The following is a 19522-nucleotide window of genomic DNA, read 5'->3' as shown; positions in this document are numbered from 1 at the left end:
ATTGCCATTAAATACTTCAATTGTATTTACAATAGGTGAAAATGGTTTTTTGTTCTCTACAGTAGATCCTCTTAAAACATTTGATGAGAAATCAGCATTACAAAATCTGTGTTTAGCATTTAAATGAATAATTTTGGATATGCAGCGAGTCGTGTCATAATCGGAAGAAATTATTTTATGAACCATTTCCACCACATCAATCTTTTTTCCCACATCATTTGTATACAAAAGTTTTATTTTTCAAATCAGATTCATCATTAATGAATATCAAAATTAAATCTAAATTTAAAGATTATTTTTAGTATCTTTATTTATATATTTTCTTATCCACCAACACATCAAAGCACTAGATACCGGACCAAGAAAAATGCGGCACGATGTTACGAAAAATATGTATCCGGATTGGCTCGAAATCTGCATTTTGAGTCCATTAGCTTTACCTTTTGACGAGTATGTATAAATTATTTGCTCAATGTTAAATATAGTGTCGAGCACAATCCAGAAAGTACTGCTTGTACTGTTCTTGCTACCAAAAGCTGCTTTGTTCCATAGATGTTATTAGAATATCTCTGACCCAATATATGAATTTCCTTGAATCGAGGGTTGGCATAACAAGCATTGTTTTCCTCTTCAACATTTATGAGCTGAAGATCTTTTTTAGTATCGTCTCTGTCACTCTCTCCGGTGTATACGACCAAGGCTTCTGTCACATCGATGGCAAACTCCAGGACATTAACATGACAAGGAATGGAATGACCTGTAAATCAGAGACGTTGCTCGAGGAGATATAGGGGTCGGTGATAAACAGTTTCATTTGATAACAGCAAAGTTCGATCGAACAGCTCAAGAATTGGAACTCAAGTTTATGGACGGTTAAAACAATTGTCTTGCCTTGTTTTCTTAGCCATAGATTTTGACAACGGTGCTACATGAAGGGCAGATGTCGACTCTAATCCGGATGTCGGTTCATCAAGTAAAAGAACAATCGGGTCATGAACTAGATCGACCCCGATCGATACTCTGTAACTCTTCTCCCCACCGGAAATCCCACGATTTGATTCATCTCCAATTCGAACATTGGCAACATGCTGTAATCCAAGCTCTTGGAGTAACTCTTTTATTCTGATTGCGGCCTAGCCGTGGCCATTGTGCAACCTGAGACGAGTGACGTTGTTCATGAGAGTTTCTTGGACGATTAGAAGAGGGAAAAGAAACTCATCGTGTAACATAACCTGATACCCATCGAAAGTGGCCATGATCTAGTGCTTTGTTATTTATAAGAACATGCTTTAATCCAGGATCATTCCATCTAGAACTTTCAACAATGTTGTCTTGACAGCCCCACTGCGACCAACAATTACCAGGATTATCCAGGTCTAGCTTCACAGTTCACGTTTTCCAGGATCTAGTGCTTTGATGTGTTGGTGGAGAAGAAATAATATTAATAAATACCCTAAAAATAATCCTTAAATTTAGATTTAATTTTGATATGTATTAATGAAGAATCTGATTTGGAAAATAAAATCTTTGTATACAAATGATGTGGAAAAAAATTGTCATGGATTTTTTTAATTAGTTGAGACCATTAATAACGTGGTGGAAAGGATTTATGAAATAATTTCTCTATTATCGGTATGATTGATCCACATGTATAGAAGTATTTTTATTTGGGATGTTTGATTTTCTTATTTACTTGATAAGCGTAGGGATGTATATTTCACCCAAATTTGATGGATTTTGACTCAATTAAATTTAAGTTAATTAGTTTTTAAAAATAAAAGAAACAATGTTTTCGAGTATTTTTTAAGGGACTTGCATGAAAAAACGCAATTTCAACTTAACCATAACAAAGTACTGATTAAAAGGTGACAGATCAGATTAAACAAGACCAAACTTGAAGCAGGATAAAGCAAAAAAAAAAAAAAAAAAAAACTTTGTTAATGCACAACCGTTTTGATTTGGTATAAGACAGTCCTTCTCTTATGTTATGGGTATGCATGTGCGTGCTAATAATGATGTGGTACGAGATTTAAATTTTACTAAATACATATTTATAAATGAATAATGATCCATTCATACTTTTATTTCTTAAAGTATTTATGATATTTAATTTAATATTATTTTATTAAAATATCAAGTACATGCAATTAGTTATATTGTTTATTATTTATGTTATAATATTATTTATTATTATAAATTAAATTTATACGTCGATTAAAAAATATATGATATATATGAATTTTTATATATTAAAAACTAAAAAAATAAATCGAATCGAATTGGGTAACCGAGATTGAACAAAAACTTAAGTTTAGTGATGATTTTGAGAAGAAAAATTTTGGGGGACCAAACCAAAACCACATCAATAGTTCAGTGACTAAAAATGTAATTTAACATTGTGTTTTTTAACAGAGTTAAAAGTTTAGGGCAAATGATGTAACGATTTAAACTTCATGGGGGCAAAACTTCCCGAAAAATACGTTAAAGGGCAACTCGGAACAAATGGCCTATTTTAGGGGGCAATGATACATTATAACCTTTATTTTAATATTTTTAAGGTAAAAAGGTCATCTTTACCCCTGTAATAGACCCAAATTATCATTTTCGCATAAATTTAGCCTCCAAAGTTGTATAATTACATCATTCTATACTTACCCCTAACTTAAAACCCTAAATTGATAACCCTAAACCCTACACCATTACCCTATAACTTTTAATCTTAAACCTTAAACCTTAATCTCTAACTTAAAACCCTTAATTAGGGTTTTAAGTATTAAGGGTTTTAAGTGAGGGGTATTTTTAAATTAGATCCTTATTCTATATAATAAAAATGAATTATATATATATATGTCACGTTAGATGAAACTCTCTTAAACTCAAGTCTAATAGAATATAATGAAAGAACTTAATTTTTAAATTAAATTTGAGTGAGTAAATTTTGATTTCACTCATGATCATCTCTAAATATTTTGCCACTTATAATTCTGACCGTTGAGTTTCATAGGGAAAAATAAGTAAAGAGAAGAAAAAGAAGAAAGAGGAAACTGTTTAAAAAAAGTAATAAATAATAAAAATAAGGAAGGAAATAAATAAATTATTGGAAGAATTTTTTTTAATAGTATAGAGTGATTATAAAATAACGGGGGTGTTTGGTAAACAATTTTTTGAAGAATTTTTAACTTATTTGAGCATAAATAGTTGATTAGTAGTCAAACCCTTTATTTTTAGTGTTTGATAAACACATTTTTAAAAAAGTTGATTGTACAAAATAAGTTGAAAACGAATATGCTATAAAATCCAGCGATTTGAGAGAATTAATTGTAAAATAAGAGCATAAATAGTTGATTAGTAGTCAAACCCTTTATTTTTAGTGTTTGATAAACACATTTTTAAAAGAGTTGATTGTACAAAATAAGTTGAAAACGAATATGCTATAAAATCCAGCGATTTGAGAGAATTAATTGTAAAATAAGATGTTAAATAACATATTTGACCTTATTATTTTTATAATTACATCCTTGCCACAAATCCTCATTATTTTCATCCTAATCCACTTGATTCTCTCATCAGAGTCTTACTTATCGTCAAATTACAAACATCAAACAACCAAACCATGGAGATTCTTTTGCAAGATAATTTCACCCATTAAGGTTAGTTCTTTTCTTCTATGCTTTTAATGAGTTTTGCTTGTTCTTCCTTGTATATTTTTACCCAAAAATTCAATTAACTGAAGTGGTTTACACAAAAAAAAAATCTATTTCTGAAAACAAATGTGAATTGTTTCTTTTTTCGTCATTTCTTTGTGGGTATTTCATCAATTCCATATATTTGAACTTTTGGTCTTTATAAATATAACTTCTTTTCTTTGTAGTTGATTTTTTCCTCCAGTTAAATAATTTCCTCCATTTATTTAACTTTGTTTTGTTAAATTCAACACTTGGTTATTTCCTCTGTAAATGATCTTGTTATTTATAATTATTTGACACCCATATATGCCTCCTATTATTTATCAATTTTTTATTTGATGATGTGATTTTGTATATGAAATATTTGCATAACAACATAATAGAATTACTCCTAGTTGAGATTACAAATTAAGATTTAAGTTTAATTTTCAATCTCTATTACTTGTTCAAATGCTTGTTTTGATGCTATGTGTATCACATCATTGTATTGTCATTGTCTCTAACATGTACACCAAATTTTATTTTCTTGTCTCATGTAGAACTAATGACATTACGTTATGTGTTGTTTGATATGCATTATTATAAGTAATAATGGATTGAAATATTATCCGAGCATAATGATTATTAGAAATGTTAGTGTTTTTGTTTCAAATTTTGTGATTTGTGTATTCAATATGCTTAAAGAAGCAAGGGAAAAAGTGGTGTTACGATCTCACAAAGAGTGCCATGGAAGATGACAGAATTGCAATTTCAGAAAAGGACGGACTTAGCATATGAGAAGACCAAGCTTAAAAACAAGTGGGATTGGATAAAGAATAGATGGAGTCTTTAGAAAGCCTTGAAAGGAAAGGAAATGGGATTAGGTTGGGATCAAGAAAATGGAACAATAAGTGCTAGTGAGGAGTGGTGGACGAAGAAAATTGAGGTTAGCATATTTATCTACATTTGCTTAAATTCTTAGAATTGATTTTATTTATTTTTCTTTATAGGAAAATACACATTTCAAAGCATTTCAAGATGAGGGGATTGAACCCGAACTGAAATATAAGATGGAACAAATGTTGGGGTTTCAGTTGCACAAGGGGTTCTTAAGTTTATTCTTGTTGAGCATGAAAAGGAAATAATATAGAGAAAATAACCTCAGTGACCAAAAATGCCTTATAATATACGATTTTAACCAACTTTTTTTAGATTTGCCAAAATGACCAACTAAATCGCAATGCGATCGATAATTCGCAACGCGATCTCCGGTATCGCAAATCAGTTTCCAGATTCGCAACGCGATTCTGACTATCGCATTGCGATTTCCCAAATTCGCGTTGTGATTTTCCTAAATCGCAACGCTATTACGTAAATAGCAACGAGATACTGACTATCGCAATACTGAATTTCAAATTCGCAACTCGATTTCTGAATTCGCAACAGGTTTTAATTTCGCAACACAAATGTTTTGGGTATATAACTACGCATCAGTAACAACTCATAACCTAAATCCCTAAATCGCAACTCATTCCATCTCCATCTATCACTCTCTCCGGCGACATCCGTTCCTATATCCAACGACATCCTTCCCCATCCGGCAACAAGTTTTAGTTTCGCAGCTCGTTTGTTTAGTAAATTAATTTACAATAATGAAATCATCTAATGTTGATCATGTTTGGATAGATTTGTGTTTTGGAGGGTCATGGGAGAATGTTCAAGGTGTTTTACAATATATGCCTTTACCCATGAATCTTCAACTAAAACTTTCATTAAAAAAGTTAACTTATGAAACTCTAATGTTACGTGTTGCAAATAAATTGAATTTAGAGCCCCTAACTGGATTTAGGCTATCTTATCAGAGAAATGGTAAAGTTTATTTGTTAACCGACAATGAAGATGTTGAACGATTCATTGCTTACATTAGTGTTTCAAGTGATGATGTTACATTGTATGTTGTTGAACCTAGAAGTAGTGAAGTTGGGTCAGTAGCGGGTAGTAATCAACTAAGTTTTTCAACCCCAGTTTATGGTGCTCAAAATTTAATGGTTCCACCACAATTTCATCACCAAGAAAATATTGTTTCACCACATTTCCAATACCAAACACAATCTCAAAACCCACAACCTTTCCCTAATCCAAATCCCAATCAACTTTCAGCACCAAATTCCGGTTTTCGTATTGACCAGTTAGACGATGATGAGCCAACAGAAAAAATTGTGAGTACTAATAAGTATTCGAAATTTGATCTTGGTCAATACCCGGACTTTGATCTTGGTCAATACTCGGATTTTGATGATTTTTCAGAAGAAGAAACAGACCCTGCGTGTAATGATTTTGATATTGGTCAATACCCGAATTTTGATGATGAAACAGCCGTTGTCGAGGAAGATGTTGTTGATGATAATGAAGAGGAAGTTACGACTGTAAATGAACATGTTGAACATCCATTCTGTAATTCATATAACACTGAAGAAGAAAAAGAAGAAGAAGAAATCCCAAAGAAAATGCCACGTGAGTATAACTGGAATATGCCAGAATTACTTCAGATACCGGAAGAAGAGTTGGTAAAGATAGCAGTTGATTGTTACACAAAAATTATTCGTATCAAGAAAGATGATTGTTTTGATACAAAGGAAGACTTGAAGATAGCTTTGTATACGAAATGTGTGGAAGATGGCTATCAACTAAAAGTTAACAAATCAAGCAAAGATCGTTTCGAAACAAGGTGTATGATTGACAAAAACTGTATGTGGCGTATGATTGCAAAGAGGATAAAAGATTGCGAAATGTTTCAAGTTAGGACTTTTATTGATAAACATACATGTTCAAGAACCCAAGTTTTTCCTCACCATAGACAGGCAAACAAAAAGGTGTTGGGTGGTTTTCTGGCTGAGTTAATGTTTTTGAATGGTAGGGTATATCGGGGACATGAAATTATGGCTGACATGAATGCTCAGTTCAAGATTAGTATCTCATATTCTCAAGCTTGGAGAGACAAATGTTATGCCTTGGAATTTTTGAGGGGGTCGCCAGAAGCATCGTTTGCCCAACTGCCGGCTTATTGTCACAATTTAAAGCTGAAAAATCCTGGGTCGGTAACTCATATCAAAACAGATAGAGATGGACGCTTTGAGTTGTTGTTTATCGCCATTGGTGCTGCGGTTAGTAAATCAATATAATTTTGTTGACTCGTTTTTGTTAGTTACATGCATTTCACATTTAAATGATTATATTTCTTGTGTATATGATTTTGTAGATTCGTTCGTTTATTAATTGCATGTGCCCAGTTATTATAGTTGACGGAGCACATTTAAAAGGTCGATACCTTGGAGTAAACTTATTAGCAGTAGCTATGGATGCTAACAATGGGATACTGCCAATAGCTTACGGGGTTGGCAAATCTGAAACCTCTGATTCATGGACATGGTTTATGGGGCATCTTAGGGATTGCATAGGTCCTATTAGCAATCTGACAATCATATCCGATAGGGCAAACTCAATTGACAACGCTGTTAGAAGGTGTTTCCCAGATGCTTTTCATGGACTTTGTAGTGTTCATTTGTATAGAAATCTAAAATCAAGGTCTGCTGGTATAAAAAATACAAATGGACATACTGGAAGGCTGTAAAAGCTTATCGGGAAGTGGATTTCAATAAGCATATAAACTGTTTAAGACGTGTTTTGCCTCAGTGTGCTCAAACACTAGAAGATGTCGGGTTTGAAAGATGGTCAAGAGTACATCAACTTGGAGCAAGATATGGTTTCATGACGTCTAATAGTGCAGAATCAATCAACGCTCTAAGTCGTCATTCCCGGAAATTACCCATTACTATGTTAATGGAGTTTTTTCGAGCCTCTATTCAACAGTGGTACTACAAGAAAAGAAACCATGCAGGTATTATTTCTTTAAATTCGTAACTTATCATATATTTTACTAAGTATTATTTATTTAAATTTACAGGAACATTGGAACATCGTGTTACACCATGGACAGAAAAAAAGATAACGAAACGTGTTGTGAAGTCAACGTCATGGAGAGTTGAACCATGTTCAAACACTTTGTTTGAAGTACTGGATAATAACTTAAATGGGCTTGTCGATCTAAATGCAAGGACGTGTAGTTGTATGAAATGGCAAACATCTGGTTATCCGTGTGGCCATGTTATAAAAGTTGCTCTTCATCTAAACCAAGATGATTCAAGCGCATACGCTATGGATTGCTACACTACAGAAGTATATCGACAGACTTATGCCGAGATTGTATACCTTATTCCACATCCTTCTGAGTGGGACATACTAGATGACTTACAAACAGTTTTGCCACCAGCCATGGACAGAAGGCTACCTGGCCGACCAAAAAGTCATGATCGTATATCGTCTAAGGGTGAAGAGAAGAAGAGATCGACATGTAGTCGGTGCAAGGAAAGTGGTCATACAAGGTTGACATGTGGATCATCAGTGCCATCACAATCATCTTTTCCTCTACCAAAATATGGATCATCATCAAAATCCAAAGCTCATATGGTGTCAAGAAAAAGGCAATCAAAAAGGCAATCATCTTTAAAATCCCAATCACAACCGGCTTCACCTTTTGGGACTGTTAACTTAGGTGATTTTTAAATGCAAATGTTGTATTATATGGATTTTATGTGTGAACTTTTAACATTTTCAGTTAGGCATGTATTAGTAACTTGAGTTTGAAAATTGCTATGATCTGTTCAGTTGTTATCACTTAATAGGCAATCATCTTAATGTCTATCGCAACGCGGAAATTACTATCGCAATGCGAAATGAAAATCGCAACGAGAGAATCGCAATGCGAAATGAAAATCGCAACGCGGATTTCGCAATGCAAAATGAAAATCGCAACGAGGGAATCGCAATGCGAAATGAAAATCGCAACGCGAATTTAATTTCGCGTTGCGATTATCTCGTTGCGATTTTCATTTCGCGTTGCGATTTTCATTTCGCATTGCGATAGTACTTTTTGCTTTCAACATAATGCAAATTGAAATCAACAAAATCAACCATTACATTTCAATCAATTAAACAAGCACAAATAAGAATTATGTTAACATTAATTAAACAAATCAACTTTTACAAATCACCTTTTACAAATCAATTAAACAATCAAAAAATAAGCAATAATTCTTAGAGAAAATAACACTTCTACTATTGAATCAACTTTTGCAACCATACATCATTTTCACGCAGCTCACTTCTGAGATTAACCTGCATAAACCAAACATTTGCTCAAACAACACTTTCTACACATCTAAAACCTACAAGCAGCAAATTATTGAATTCTAGGTACTTAACCAAACATTTTCAAACCACAAGCCTATAAACATACCAATTGTTTATGGATATTTTTATAACGCGGATGCAGGTAGGCAGCGTCTCGTATATATCGATCTAGCATATAATGTCGAAACCACAAGCCTACTGCAGCTCTATCTATATTGGTGGGAGGTAGATACTTTATACTTCCTGTGATCAAACGGTCCAACGCCAAGCATACGAGAGGACCACAATCCCCTCTGGGTCCATTCGTTTGTTGTGGTGCGGTCTCGTCTCTGCTAACTGTAATATTGAGCTTCTTTGGCTTCTTGTTTCCAGAACGAGTCCAATAATTTATCGCATCCAAGAATTTAGCCAAATAAGAGCTCCATCCCTTAATAATATCTCTTAAATCAGCCAATGATATGTAATTTATCATGCTGTCATATACTATTGCCTTAAGGGATGGGATCTGAAGCTCGACGAGAAGCCAATGGTAACGTTCCAAAACAGGGATAAACACCTGCAATCATAAGTAATAATTCATTCATTTGCGCACTTATTTATGAATACCTTTAAACTCAATCTAAAATAAACACTAACCTTATCGACCTCCCACCATGCAGGATAAAGTTTAGCTTGCCCATTGCCCAACGCAAATGATTCATCTCGTTGATTCTTCAAGTGAACGGCGTTAAAAGACGTCGGCATAATTGTATATCGTGTATTTCTTTTATTTTCCTTAAGTTTCCTAATTATTAGAAGACGTGACACCCACGCATCGATATGCTGTTTTACAAAAAAAGACATATATTAGTAACTTACATAAATTTAAAAAAAATAATCAAATTAAAATATAAGAAAAATATAAGACTTACCCCTCCATCGAAATAGCCATTGTCTTCGACCCCTAATAATACGCCCCACCAAGACCTATCAAGCAACAAATAGATATCATCGTTGAGCTTGCATATGTCAGTGAAACACCCCTGGCTTCGCTCATGTAGATAAAAATCAACTGTGGTCTTAGCCCAAAGGGTGTTATCCAGAATTGTGTCCGGTAGTTGTTTCCTCTCCACTTCAGATACCGGTATGGTACTGGCCGGTAACTCATACGAGAGCCAACTTGAATCCATCATGTCCAGCACGTCAGAGGGTTTCTCAAGAATCCTACATATGACGCCATGTGAATCGGGCTCTTGAATGGTGGGAGGGACCTTTTCAACGATGACAGTGGCCTCTTGAACGGTGGGAGGGGACTCTCGAGGAATGATAGGGGCCTATTCAACGATAGGAGTGGACTCTTGAGGGATGACAGGCGAGTCGGGCTTCTTCTTGCGGTGTCTTCGCACTATTGGGGTATACGGAGACTTAATAGCACATGCACGCCGTCTGATGCGTGAACTCTGTCGTGCAAGAAAAACCCGACATAAAGCATCCACCTTATCGGTCCGCTAAATAATTAAATAAAAATATCAGTAAATAAACAGACATGATATTTAAATAGTGAAAACAAAGACAAATATATTTCAAACTTTCAACCAAAAGACAAAACAAAGACAAATACTAACTTCACAATGTTAAAGAATACACAGTTTAGCAGAATTGGCAGCAACCGAATAAATTTACTTCAACCAAAAGACAAAACAAAAAGACAAATACTAACTTCACAGTGTTAATAAACAGTTTAGCAGTATTGACATCAACCAAATAAATTTACTAAGCAATCTAAGTGAAATGGTTAATTTAAGTGAAATTACGAGTAAATTTATCATCAAGTTAAATATGGAAAATCTTAAACTTACCTCGTTGTGTAGAGTATGAACCTCATTCTACAACGATACTACCATCTCACGTAGAGCGGCAACCTCACCACGTAAAGTAGACACCTCCACATGCCATGCACCATCGTTATCGCGTAGAGTACCGATCTCCTCACGCAAGGCATTGACCTCATCACGTAACTCCCTTGACTCATCCCGTGGAGGTGGAGAACAGGGAGATAGAAGTCGTGGCATCTTTGCCGGTCACCTATCATGAGGTGATGGTGGAGAAGAGGCTCGATGATGTGACGGGATAGGTGATGGCTCTCGTTGTAGAGGTGTATAGTCGGGTCGATCAGGTGATGGCTCTGGGTGAGGTGATGGCTCTCGAAGTGGAGGAAGTGGAGGCTGCTCATCATTCGTGCCATCAAGAAAACGCTGACTAGCTTGCCACCAATCAGTGGCAAGCTCAGCCTCTGTGGGTGTCAGTCTCATTAATGGAATGTTGGCCTCCTAAAAATATAAAAACTCAAACAAAGTTCAACGTCTACTATTAATAACTTGTTTATATATGATAGTATTTGTGTTAACTTACATTATTTATTGTCGCATATGGTATTAAGTCTTCCCAATCCAACAGACGTTTCCTCTTCCAGGAAATAGCCCTGGGAATATCATTTGAAGTTTTTATTGCATATGTCTTCATGGCGGAAAGGCCTCGAATATCCAAATATACAAACAATATAATAACAAACATTAGTAATTGTTAAATAATTAATTATAATTTTGAAAACATTATATAGAAATTCTTACCTTAAAGGCCCAAACAAAGCCTGACAAAGTGTATTTCGACCCATCGCCCCGCAAACTTTTGCGGTCATCAAACGCAGACGACAACTTAGTCCAGGTAGCTTTCCATATATACGAATCCACGGAAACAGATTCCATGCATTTAGGTCCTCTACCAATAATATTAGCTCCTGAGGAATAGGTTGTCTGGCCTCTCTGCCTAAAAAGCCGGCATACAAAAGTAGTAGAAGGCATACTCGGACAACATCGACGTCATTCATCCGAGTAAAATCATCTTTCTTATTAAACAATTTCTTCATGTCGTCGACATGTAAGTTCGGCTTCTCTATTGACTCATCAGGAAAAACCCTGGATAACCATGATGGGCGGGTGATATGATGAGTGTACCGGCCTACATCATCGTGTCCGAATCGTAGACCAGTGATTAAGCAGAACTCATTCCGCCCAAAACAAGTATACGCCGGTGGAAAATGAAACCATATCTCTTCCTCACCACGTTGTATACTGTCGGGTAGATCGCTAGTCATGGTCTGAAGTCACAAATGGGTCAAATTAGCATCTCCACCCGGATGTTGTACTCTCAGCCATGGCCCGAAGCAGGTTTCCTCAAACAATTTTCTTTGTGCAGGTGAAAGCTTCGAAGCAATTGTAGTGGCTAGGCTAACTTTATTCCTTAATGTCAATGAAGCCGAAAAAAATTTCTACAAAAACAATAAACATACCAAGTTAGATATACCAAAAACTACACTGTCAAGATATACCAAAAACAATAAACATAAATAGTAGTTTATTCTTGAAACTAAAATTTGCAACACTGTTTTGTCTTTTGGTTGAAATGAAAATCGCAACGAGATAATGATAATCGCAACGCGGAAATGACTATCGCAACGAGAGAATCGCAACGCGAAATGACTATCGCAATGCGATTTTGGTTTCGCGTTGCGATTTTTATTTCGCGTTGCGATAGTTATTTCCGCGTTGCGATTTTCATTCTCGAAACTATTCTTCTTCTGCATTACTTCAACCAAAAGACAAAACAAAGACAAATACTAACTTCACAGGCTAAACAGTTTAGCAGTATTGGCAGCAATCGAATGAATTTAATAAGAAATCTAAGTAAAATGGTTAATCTATTATTGAAATTACCAGTAAACTTATCATCAATCTCAATATGAAAAACCTAAAATAATGCAAAAATTTCAAAATAAAAATAAAACAAAACTAACCCTCGGAGGTTGATTTTCCATTTCTGAATAATTGTGAGGGATTTTTGACTGTGAATGGTTGTGAGGGATTTCGCCGGCGATGGGGACGGAAATCTTCGGAGATGGGGACGGATTTCGCCGTAGAGAGTGAGAGATGGAGATGGGACTGAGTGTTGTGATTTTAGGTTTGAGGTTATGAGTTGCGATTACTGTGGACGGTTCAGTTTCCGATTTATTAAGAAAAAATTCGTGTTTGGAATTTGAAAAAAAAATACGCATTAATACGAATGGCGCTATGTAAATCGCATTGCGATAGTAAGATTCGCATTGCGATTTACGTATTCGCGTTGCGATTTTCCTAATTCGCATTGCGAATTATGAAAATCGCAACGCGAATACGTAAATCGCAATGCGAATTAGGAAAATTGCATTGCGATAGTCAGTATCGCATTGCGATTTTTCAAATTCGCATTGCGATTTACTTATTCGCATTGCGAATTGGGAAAATCACAACGCGAAATTGGAAAATCGCATTGCGATAGTCATAATCGCGTTGTGAATTTGAAAACTGATTTGCGATAATGGAGATCGCGTTGCGAATTAGCGATCGCATTGCGATTTTATTGGTCATTTTGGCAAATCTGGAAAAAGTTGGTTAAAATCATATATTATATGAGATTTTTTGTCACTGGGGTTATTTTCTCAAAATATTATAGTTTAGGCACTTTTTGTATTAAATCTTAATAGTTTAATAGATTAAATGCGTTTTACGTTAATGAAGAAATTGACTTGTTTTTTTATATAAAGATTTTTATTTTAGAATATAATTTTTTTTAATAATTTTGTAAAAAAAAATAAATAGTTAAAAATATAATATAAACAATTCACTAAAATTTTATTGAAAAACAAATAAATTAAAATTTGGGTAAACTACATGTTTAATAATTAAATTGTTACTTTTGTTCCACTTTGGTATCCAAACTTTATTTTTTTTCAAAAACATACCTAATGTTTATTTATATTTTATTTTGGTACCCTCCGTTAAAAAATTAATGACAATGTTGATATGTCAACATAAGATAATACCACATCATCATTAAAAATAAAAAATACCACATCAATAGTTATGTTAATTTTTTAACTGTAGAGTACCCAAACTGAAACATAAATTAAATATTAAGTATGATTTAGAAAAAATAAAACTTATGTACCAAAACAGAATAAAAGTAATAGTTTTAGGTTCTAAAAGTATAGTTTATCCATAAAAGTTTGGAGTGAAAAGTAATTTAGAAGCAATATTTGAGATGCCAACTCATTTTAGCCACGTAACCCAACACGCTAAATGAGAAAAAAAAACCTACATGGCTTTCATCCAGCACTTTTTGGACTCTCTCTTTCTCTTCTCCTCCTTGTCGCAATACAAATGTTAACAGCATAAAACCCTCATCTCTTCCTCCTCGCACTACCTCTCATTTTTCTCAAATTTGCACACCAAATATTTCCACAAATTCAAACAAACGGATGGGATTACAGGGCCGGCTAAACGACGTCTCATCGAATTCAATCCCGCTTCTCATCCTTGCACTGATCGCCCACTGCTTCGCCTATCTCCGAAACCTCCTTTTCGATCGTTTCCGTTTCACCGACCGGACCGTTACTACTGAATTCCACGGGACGGAAGTCGTAGGCTGGGGCCTGGCCAGCCTCGTCGTATTGGCGGAGCAGCTCAACTTGAACAAGGTTTTGTCGTACAGATACGATTGCGGCGGAGGGGTTTGTGATTGTGTGGTGTGTTTGTGTAGGCTAAGAGATGGGGATCAGGTGAGGGAACTCGATTGTTGCCACGTGTTTCATAAGGAGTGCTTTGATGGTTGGCTTCATCATTTCTATTTTAACTGTCCGCTTTGTCGGTCTCCTCTCAAAATCGATCGGCGAGTTGAGTTCACGCGGAAGTGTGTCGGCGGTGAGTTGCTTGACTGGTTTTCTTTGCGCTGATTTGGATCGGTGAGGCCGCCGGTCATGATTTTGGTGATTTAAGAATTTTTAGAACTTTCCCCCAATTCAAACAAATTATATATTTGTTCCCTATTTCTTTAAAGCTCTGTGGCTTGATATTGGGTTTTCTTTTTCACTTGTAAAAGCTTATGCTTCTCATCTCTTCCAGTCTTTTATTTGTTTCATCTTCTAACAATACGTTTGGAGTATGAGATTATTTCTCAGTCGTATTATTTCTGAAGTTTATGGGTAAAAAAAATATGATAAATATTGTTTCCTTTTAATCATAATAAAAATATATTTTAAGTTTAGAGTAATTCAATTAATGTTTTCTTTTATATCTTATTTAAAGACGTCGTATATTAAACACACCGATGAATATTATTAATTAAATTGTCCTTATTACATAATTATAAAAAAAATTTAATGATCTATCCATAATTAATTCTTTATTATTATTCAGTTTAAATTTTAATATGAATATAATTAAATTATATCTTTTATTAAAAATTATAATTATTTTTTTAAAAAATTTTGTTTATAATTGGAACACTTAATTTATATAAATTTACATATTCATCCCAACAATAATTATCAGAATCAACTTTTGGTGGTCATATTCATCGCCGGAAGATCATGTTCTTCAACCCTAGCTTTAAATTCTCGTTTGCTGATTTTTAGTTGCTTTACAACCATCTCTCTTTCATCTTGTAAACAACCTTTATAAGCAACCCCAAATTCACCTTAACCCTATAACATCCCAAACTATGGGTTAGTGACTAAATTGTAAAATTTTAGAATTTAGTGATTAAAGTAGAATAATTGAATAGTTCAATGATTTATTTGGGAATATTTTCGGAAAATTATTAGTAATTATCAAATGAATTAAAGGGCAAAATGATTATTTGACAAGAAATGTATTTTCCCCTTTTATATGAAAGATTCACGTGGAGTGGGGGAAGTTATCTACAAACTCTTCTCCATTCTTCTTCCTTCTCCCGTGAAGTGAAGGCTCCAAGGTAAAGGTGAGTTTTCTGGTTAATCAATTATTTGTTGATTTTATGAGTTAGTTTTGATCATTAGATGATAACTAAGCTTAAGGAAAGCTTAAGTTATCTTAAAATCAAAAGATGAAGAAGTTATGAAAGATTAAAGAGAAGGAGTTTCTAAATGAATTTCCGGAAAAGAGACATAAGTTGAATTTGAAGTTAAATTTGACTTGTCATCAGTTTAATTAAGAGGTATGAAGTGATAGAATTGAAATTAGAACATATTGAAAATTTGGGTATGATTCTTGAAGTTAATAAAGATGAGAGGATTTTGAGGTTTAAGATGAGATAAATGAGTAGAAATTGGTTTAACTATGTATATTTGAGTTAAGAATATGAATGTGAATGAAACATGAAGAATTTAAGTTGATATAGTGAATTTTCGTAGTTGAACAGTGATTTTCTGGGATTGAACGAAAAATTACAGATTATGCAGGGGGTACAGATTCCCCCCTAGGGGGTATCGATTCCCCCTAATGGAAAAATTAGAATTTTGGTTCATTAAACTAGCTTAAGTTATTAACATCAAGTTTAAGGTTTAGGCTTCTGATAATTGTTTTGAAATGTTATATTTATGTAGATATTGAGCCTAAACAAGTACCGGAACAATCAAAGAATTAGGATTGAATCAAAGCAAGGCTAAGGTGAGTGCAATTTAATTTGTGCTTATGTTATAGAACGAACAGTGGCTCGCGATGAGCCAGTGATGAAGTTATCATGGTAAGAAGTAACTCTTAAAATGTTATGGTATGTGACATGATTATATATATGAACATAAGTAAACAAGACAGGGCATAAGTACTTAAATAAGAACATGAGAAATAAAATAAGCTGTGTGATAAGGATACAGAGAATGAAATGAATGACATGAAAGGTATGTATGTTTGATTATATGAGTGATATATGTGATGTATTGGAAATATATGAGAACAATAGATGACATGATTTGTATGATGTATGAATTCATGAGTAAAGGCATATGTGAATATAGTTTGTATGCATTATATATCATGTTAACATAAGAGGATAGAGCATGTTATATGATATAAGAATAATACATGTATCAAATGATATATATGTTTATGTGAATTCATGCAACGTGATACGAGCTATGTGACATATGAATATGAAATCATATGATAAGTGATATGAATTATATGAAAATAAACTACATGATGATATGCATATGTGATATGAGATATATGTTTACACATACATATGATATGTGACAGAAGAGAAAGAAATATGTGATCATATGAAATGTGATAAAGAGCTATGTGAAAGAACAAGTGATATGAAATGTATAAATGATAATGCCCATGTTATGTGATATGAGAGCTAGTGGTATAGTTGGCATACCAAGAGTCGAGGGTTACCTATGTTCTAAGGAACATATGGACAGTTTACCTAGGTTCTTCGGGACCTATGGACAGTTACCGAGGTTCTTTATGACCTCTGGATAGGTCATTCGGGACAAATTTCATATGCCACTTAGTGGGACTTATACGAGCTGTGGTGACAGCAATAGTACACAACCTCAATGTACTCGAATACCTTGAGTTCTCAATAATGTACATGGGCCTATAAAAGATATCAAAAGTATTTGCATTATTATATGATATCGTGCTATTATTGTTTACACTGAATTATTTGTGTACATGAGCTAACAAAGAGATAATGATCACTACAATATATGTTGTGTATATGCTTTTGGTGATATGAGATGTTTCACAAGAATTATATGATGTTATATGGTACACAGAAAAGATAAGTACAAGATCATGATAATGAGGTTGTTGTGGATAATGATGGTATATATGCATGTATGCATTTTGTTATATGAAATGTTTATAGTTTTATTATATGTTTTATATGTCTCACTAAGTCAACGACTTAGCGTGTGATTGTTTCACGCGTAGGTTCCGAGAAGAGAAAGAATGATAAAAGTTAAGCAAGACAGGTCAGTTTCTCCTTTCCAAAGATCAAATCAGAAAAGAAATATATAGTATGTATTTTGTAATAAGGATAGTGGTTGGAGTGTAAATAAAGGATTAAATCCGATATGTTCTAATTGGTTTTGAAAAGTCATACGATTGAGTTTTGTAAAGTTTTAAATGCGTATATGTAATTGATAAATTTTATATGGATGAAAGCTTAAGTTTTTATGAAGTTATACGTATTTTACTAAAGTATTGTAGCAGTACTATAGCAGGGTATCGGTTCCCTATAGCAGGGGAATCGGTTCCCCTCTGACATTTTGGAAAATTTTAACATTCATGTACTGTTTACGGTATTATTCATTACTGTTCATACCGTATTTTATTGTTCATAAAATGTATATTTTCTTAAATTGGTTATAACAAACATGATTCAACAATATATTATCTTATTTTCTTAAAAAGAGTTCAAATGTTTTGATATTTTGTAAGAATATCATTTTTAAAAGTTAATGTGACATCTCAGACTCGTATTCGGGTCGGATACGGGTTGAGGTGTTACAAACCCAAAAGATTATGATCTAAAAAAATATTCGTAGACTCAGTTAATTCTTCATATATAAATAATGACTTTAAATTGCCTAAACCACTGGGTTTTATCATCATTGGTGGTGAATGCAAAAAATTACTTTCAAAACTAGTTCCAATGAGAAGAGTTGAAGATTGTATCTTTATATAGGATGAATCTATAAGCATGTAACATTGATCAAAATAGAAACTCCAATTATATATAAATAAAAAATTATCAATAATTCCTTAAGTAACTTAATAAACTGTTATGCCGGTGTGGAAAATTTTACATGATCTTCGAAAGAGCCTAGTGGGATGGCATTACATAACCACATGTGAGTAACACAATTTTTCGATGACGAATAGAAAAGTTGGCGGTTAGTTTGATGGTTGTTATTGTGATGAATATGTGAACTTATATAAATTAAGTGTTCCAATCTTAAACAAATAAAAAATCCTATAATTATTGTAATTTTTAATAAAATATAAATTAATTATATTCTTATTAAAATTAAATTAAATAATAATAAAGGATTAATTGTGGATGGATCATTATATTTTTTAATATTTATTTAATAAAGACAATTTAATTAGTAGTGTGCATCGATGTGTCACACTAATAATAAATTTCGATGTGTAACATATACTCTAGACTCATCCATAAGTTAAATTGTCTATTTAAGTTCACTCTAATATGATAAATATAATTATTAAGAAGAAGAGTTTTTAATTCGATTACAATCATTAAATATTTTTTTTATTTCATTCACTAAACTGTTTAAAAGCATTAACAATAGTTGACATGAATACATTCATATATCAATAATAATTGAATCAGTATGCTCCCATATTATTTTCTTTAATAAATTAATATGGTTATTTTCTTTAATAAATTAATATAATCTAATAATATAGTGACATATAATCTTATTAGTAAGAAAATATTGAAAATATAAAAAAAATAGTCTTACACCTTGTCGTAACCGTCTTTTGTTTAGGCCCTGGAATTGAGTTTCGACTTGAAAAATGTGGATTGGAATATCCACCGACCATTTTAAAACGAATTTAGGTGGGTCGGACACCATCTTACCTGATCTGCGTTTTTACCAGAAATGTGTCGGGTTCGGGAGTCGGTTACGGTCAAGGAAGGATTAGCACCCTTGAACCGCCCTTTCGGTACCAATTAATTTGACATTTGTCTTAGTTGCGAAAATTCAAAATTTAAATTAAAATTTAACAGACCCG

General features: G+C 33.5%; 1 protein-coding gene and 1 long non-coding RNA gene across 2 annotated transcripts; one reads left to right on the top strand and one right to left on the bottom strand.

Annotated features, from left to right (window-relative positions):
* Positions 1–513: 513 nt before the first annotated feature.
* LOC120151068 lies at positions 514–11819 on the bottom strand. The gene is made up of 3 exons (XR_005518589.1): positions 11810–11819; positions 3857–3863; positions 514–652 (listed from the first exon to the last, which is right to left on the bottom strand). It is a non-coding gene; the product is annotated as an uncharacterized LOC120151068 (long non-coding RNA).
* Positions 11820–14173: 2354 nt separating this feature from the next.
* Positions 14174–14769, top strand: LOC120150850 (E3 ubiquitin-protein ligase RHA2A-like). Its single transcript, XM_039163465.1, has one exon. It carries the CDS (start codon positions 14248–14250, stop codon positions 14719–14721), a length of 474 nt encoding a protein of 157 aa, XP_039019396.1. The 5' UTR covers positions 14174–14247; the 3' UTR covers positions 14722–14769.
* The last annotated feature ends 4753 nt before the right edge of the window (positions 14770–19522 follow it).

The sequence above is a fragment of the Hibiscus syriacus genome, unplaced genomic scaffold, assembly GCF_006381635.1.
Source record: "Hibiscus syriacus cultivar Baekdansim isolate YM2019G1 unplaced genomic scaffold, ASM638163v2 tig00111027_pilon, whole genome shotgun sequence".
In the NCBI taxonomy this organism is placed as follows: domain Eukaryota; kingdom Viridiplantae; phylum Streptophyta; class Magnoliopsida; order Malvales; family Malvaceae; genus Hibiscus; species Hibiscus syriacus.
Note: the sequence above shows the minus strand (reverse complement) of the source record. Positions and strands in the feature narration are given on the sequence as shown.

Excerpts from the sequence above, each read along its gene's own strand:
- LOC120150850 (XM_039163465.1), top strand. The coding sequence starts at position 14,248 with ATGGGATTACAGGGCCGGCTAAACGACGTCTCATCGAATTCAATCCCG.